Genomic DNA, 3,998 nt, shown 5'->3' with positions numbered 1-3,998 from the left:
CTGAACCATGTAACAATCTGTCTTAACCAATGGACATATTTTTGGACCTTTAGAAGTACTTCAGTACCATGGTCAGCACAAAGAGGACACCAGTCTATGCATCCATAAGGTGAAGTAAAGGGCTAATATATCAAGGATGTGACACTGAAGGAAATAAAAGAACGTTGAAGAAAACGGTGGAGTGAACTATTTTGTCCTACACTGCTGATTGCTATGGGGAGAGATTAGATGGAAAAATGAGAGAAAGACATATGACTGGCTGTACTAGGTTTGATCAGTGAGAAGAACAAAACTGCTTAACTGATGCAGATGGAACAGAAAAACATGCTTCTGGATTATCAGTTTGGCTCTTAAGAGAAACTGCATCACACACAATTGAAAGAAGCAACATGTTTTCACTCTCATTACAGTGTGCACCTGTAAGTTGCTTTTCAGCTGAAGACAGGCATTCTGGATACTAACTACCCACCTCTGGCTTAAATCCAGAGGCTAAATAAGAGAAGGTGCAAGGTAAAGAAAGTGCCTCATTATGTTTAGAAAGATCCATTCAATATTTCAGCCCAACTCCCATAGGAGGAATCTGGTTGATGACATCCCATGTTATGATGGCACAAGCTCTGCTGTGAGGCTGATCCGCAGCACTTCAATGTATGTTCTTGGAGAGGAGCAGCAGAAACTGAGTGAATCCTTGAAAAAATGTAAAAGTACAGCCAGCATAGACTCATATGTTTGCTTTGAGCAGAAAGAGGAAGACAGAGCCTGGATGTACTCTAAGACCCAAGACTGCTTAAAATACTTACAGGACCTCTTAGCCCTGAGGAAAAAATACCTTGCCAGCATCAATGACTTGAAGTCTATGAATGCAACAAATAAAATCTCTCCTGTGTCTACAAAATCCTCCAAAACAGGGAAAAACCCACCACCTTCTTCCAAACAATCTTCTAAGGTAGGGACCTCAGCATGAGAAACTTTTGCCATTTGCCTTAACAGTAGCATGCATGGATGCATGGTTTCTTTTGATTTTCCATCTCAGCATTCTTTACAGATTGCCTTACACCATTTGAAATATTGTTTAGAGAATTATTTATTGCATGTAGCCAATCATACAAGAGTGAGCAAAGAGAATTGGATTAGATAGTGCCTGATGAATTAGCTTTGATTTCCTTTACATCATAGATACAGCCAGCTGCAATAAATTATAGTTCAATAGGAACGACTGAATTCAGTGCTGCCTGAGCATATACAGGAAATACCATGTCATCATTTAGGATTATTGGCCAGAATCTGATGATAGTGCATGAGCTTTGAAAAATGATTCTTCTGATGTCTATAAGAGACAGGCGTCTGTCATATTTTTCTGATCACAATTAGCCATGTTATGTTTTTTATATATTTTGAAATTATTATTTGCATTAGAAGAAAGAGCCATAAAAATCAAGTGATTTATAGACAGCCAGGGAGAGCAGAAAATTGGTTATAATTAATTACATGTAGAGGCAGGGCTGGACAAGTCTTTTTTAGTGGAAAACAGATATGCTTTCATAGACTAAACTGATGGATGCATTTCTTTTCACTTCTCAGTTCTACTACAGTCATTCTGGACAGACAAGCAAATTAAACAGAGTTAAAAAGGAGAGGGCTAGGGTTACCATGCACTGGTGCCCCACAGTAATGCTTTCATGCATGTTCTCCTATCCTATGGTAAATGAAAGCTAAACCAGGGCAGATTAGTCCTGAATGAAACAGGGTTAAATTAATGTGGTTTATCTTTCACTTACTGTGAGATAGGAGTGGGCACACAAAACAGTTACTGCAGAGCAGCTGATGCAAGGTAAGACTCCCTCCCCTTCTCTTAACTCAGAACAACTTGTTCATCTGCCCACACCCTATGTGATCTTGAATGAGTGGCTTAATTGTACCTTCATTACTCGGGGGTAAACTGAGGATGATAACACTTCCATTCTGCAAAGGAATATTGTGAGGATAAAAAAAAACCCCATGAGTAGAAGGTGCTTAACCTAGTAATGAACTACGTAAGCACTTAAAGAACTAGGGATTCCTGGAGAAGGAGGAGGAGATTGAAATGCAATGTGTATTTATAGATCCAATATAAGCGATGTGGAGGATAGCTAGATTCATATGAATACTTATGAAAAAATGGTGTGTGTGTGTGTGTGTATGTGTGTGTGTGTGTGTGTGTATGTAAATATAAGAAAGAGGAGGGAGTATGAATGTTTGTGAAATCCATAAAAGGATAACGTTGTTCCCAAAATGATCATAGACCACATAGTACTTCATGGTTCTCTACCATGGGTATTTGAAGGTGTTACAGACTGGAGAGTTCAGTAAACTATGAGATTACTGGAGATTTTATATCAGTCCCTGCTTTGAAATTATTGACAGGTCGAACATTATATAATTGAACAACCTGGATCTTCACTGATCAGACAGACAGAATGTTCTCAACACTAGTTTCAAACAGTGGGTATGAGTCCCACTGCCAACTCATGGGGCCTGGTGACTATTGGTCCTCAGTGCTCCCTTCTCTTGAAATTTTCTATTTATTAATATATTGGAAGCTGCCTTGAAAGAAGACAACAAAAAATCTTCAGCTTACTGTAATTACATGGCAGATGAATGTCGATAGACCAGCTTTTAAACTAGAACCATCTCCAAATGCTTTAATAAAGTAAAGAAGCATGGATTGTGGTTTTTCATTTCAGTTGCATTTGTACATTGTATGCATCTGAACTGTTTTATTCATCCAGTCACATGGAAGGCTTAATGCAGCTGGGATACAGAGCTCCCAGAAGCAGGCGGTCTGTCTGAAGGGATGTTGTGCTAATGTAGCATGATCACAATCCCTGCTTTGACAATTGATTCACAACTGGTCAGTGCAGCCCCCGAACCAAAGGGATGGTGAAATTTAAAGGACACAGGGTTGAACCACTGCATCCTCTAGGGAGCTCCTATTAGCAGTGCCATGAGCATGTTTAGATGTCCAGCCACCACGGAAGTCCTGTAGGAGGGTGCTGCTGCCAGTACTTTTTACCTGTCCTGAAGGACCAATCCTTTTAGGGACGTAGTCATTTCTGATGACACACAGGGGTTGCAAATTGAGCTTGTGACATTGAATGACATTTTCTAGGCACAGAGATCATGTTTTAATGCTCCATGGACCTAATGGCCACTCTGGCTAACAGGATTTTTTCACTTTCTTTCAATGTGCTTTGGATCAGGATTTATATCTGTATCATATTTGGTACACTGATGCTCAGTAAACAACGCTAGGATATTAGAGAGATTTGCAAAGAAGTGATTATTCAGTGAGAGGAAAAGAGCTGAAGAGATGGGCTGAAATACAGGAATGCAACTTTCACTATCATATCAGGAGCCAAAAGACAAACCTGCTTATATAGATATGTAGCCTAAGATTTTAAGGTATGGCCTGCTGATAGTGAGGGAGGTGGCATCTCCACATCCTACCAGCAGTGGCTACAGCAGTGTGCTGATAGCTGCCCCCAGCCAAGGTTGGGGAGCTAAGGGCAGCTGAGCTTGATGTGAGCCACATCACTTCCATGTTTGCTGTTGACTCTAGAAGCTGGTATGCCGAATAAGCTACTAGGCTCTGTTGGAACTTTAACCTGCCCCGAGGAGTTAGGGTTGTTTCCTTTTTTGATTCATGGGAGATTTACAGGTCACCAGGTCATTTACATGTCATTGCTATTAGTGCTGTTATTCTGCATTTATACTTGGGTTTCAGAACAGGTTTTGACCAAGAAAGTGAGAAAAAGCAGTGGTAAAGGATGCAAAAATTACTGATTACAGTAGGTAGGGGAATACACCTTACAAATATAAAGCCTGCATAAACTCCTTCTGTCCCTGGAGTGTTGCTATAAACAACTGAAAATTCTTCTTAAAAATAATACTAAAAGTTGAACTTTGGTGTAACAAATAATTGAATCTCTTAGTGGCTAGCACTATGTCATCTGATTATA

The 3,998-nt window shown here is 39.9% G+C and overlaps 1 protein-coding gene across 1 annotated transcript in view; it reads left to right on the top strand.

Annotated features, from left to right (window-relative positions):
• The first annotated feature begins 529 nt into the window (after nucleotides 1-529).
• The window catches only part of CUNH13orf42 (chromosome unknown C13orf42 homolog), a 5,272-nt gene continuing 1,803 nt past the window's right edge, over nucleotides 530-3,998 (top strand). The window contains exon 1 of the mRNA XM_025207193.1: nucleotides 530-946. Within this exon, the coding sequence (XP_025062978.1) occupies nucleotides 530-946 (417 nt within the window). The remainder of the gene's footprint in view (nucleotides 947-3,998) is intronic.

Source organism: Alligator sinensis, unplaced genomic scaffold (assembly GCF_000455745.1).
Source record: "Alligator sinensis unplaced genomic scaffold, ASM45574v1 scaffold324_1, whole genome shotgun sequence".
Classification (NCBI taxonomy): domain Eukaryota; kingdom Metazoa; phylum Chordata; order Crocodylia; family Alligatoridae; genus Alligator; species Alligator sinensis.
This window is presented reverse-complemented; position numbering and strand designations above follow the sequence as displayed.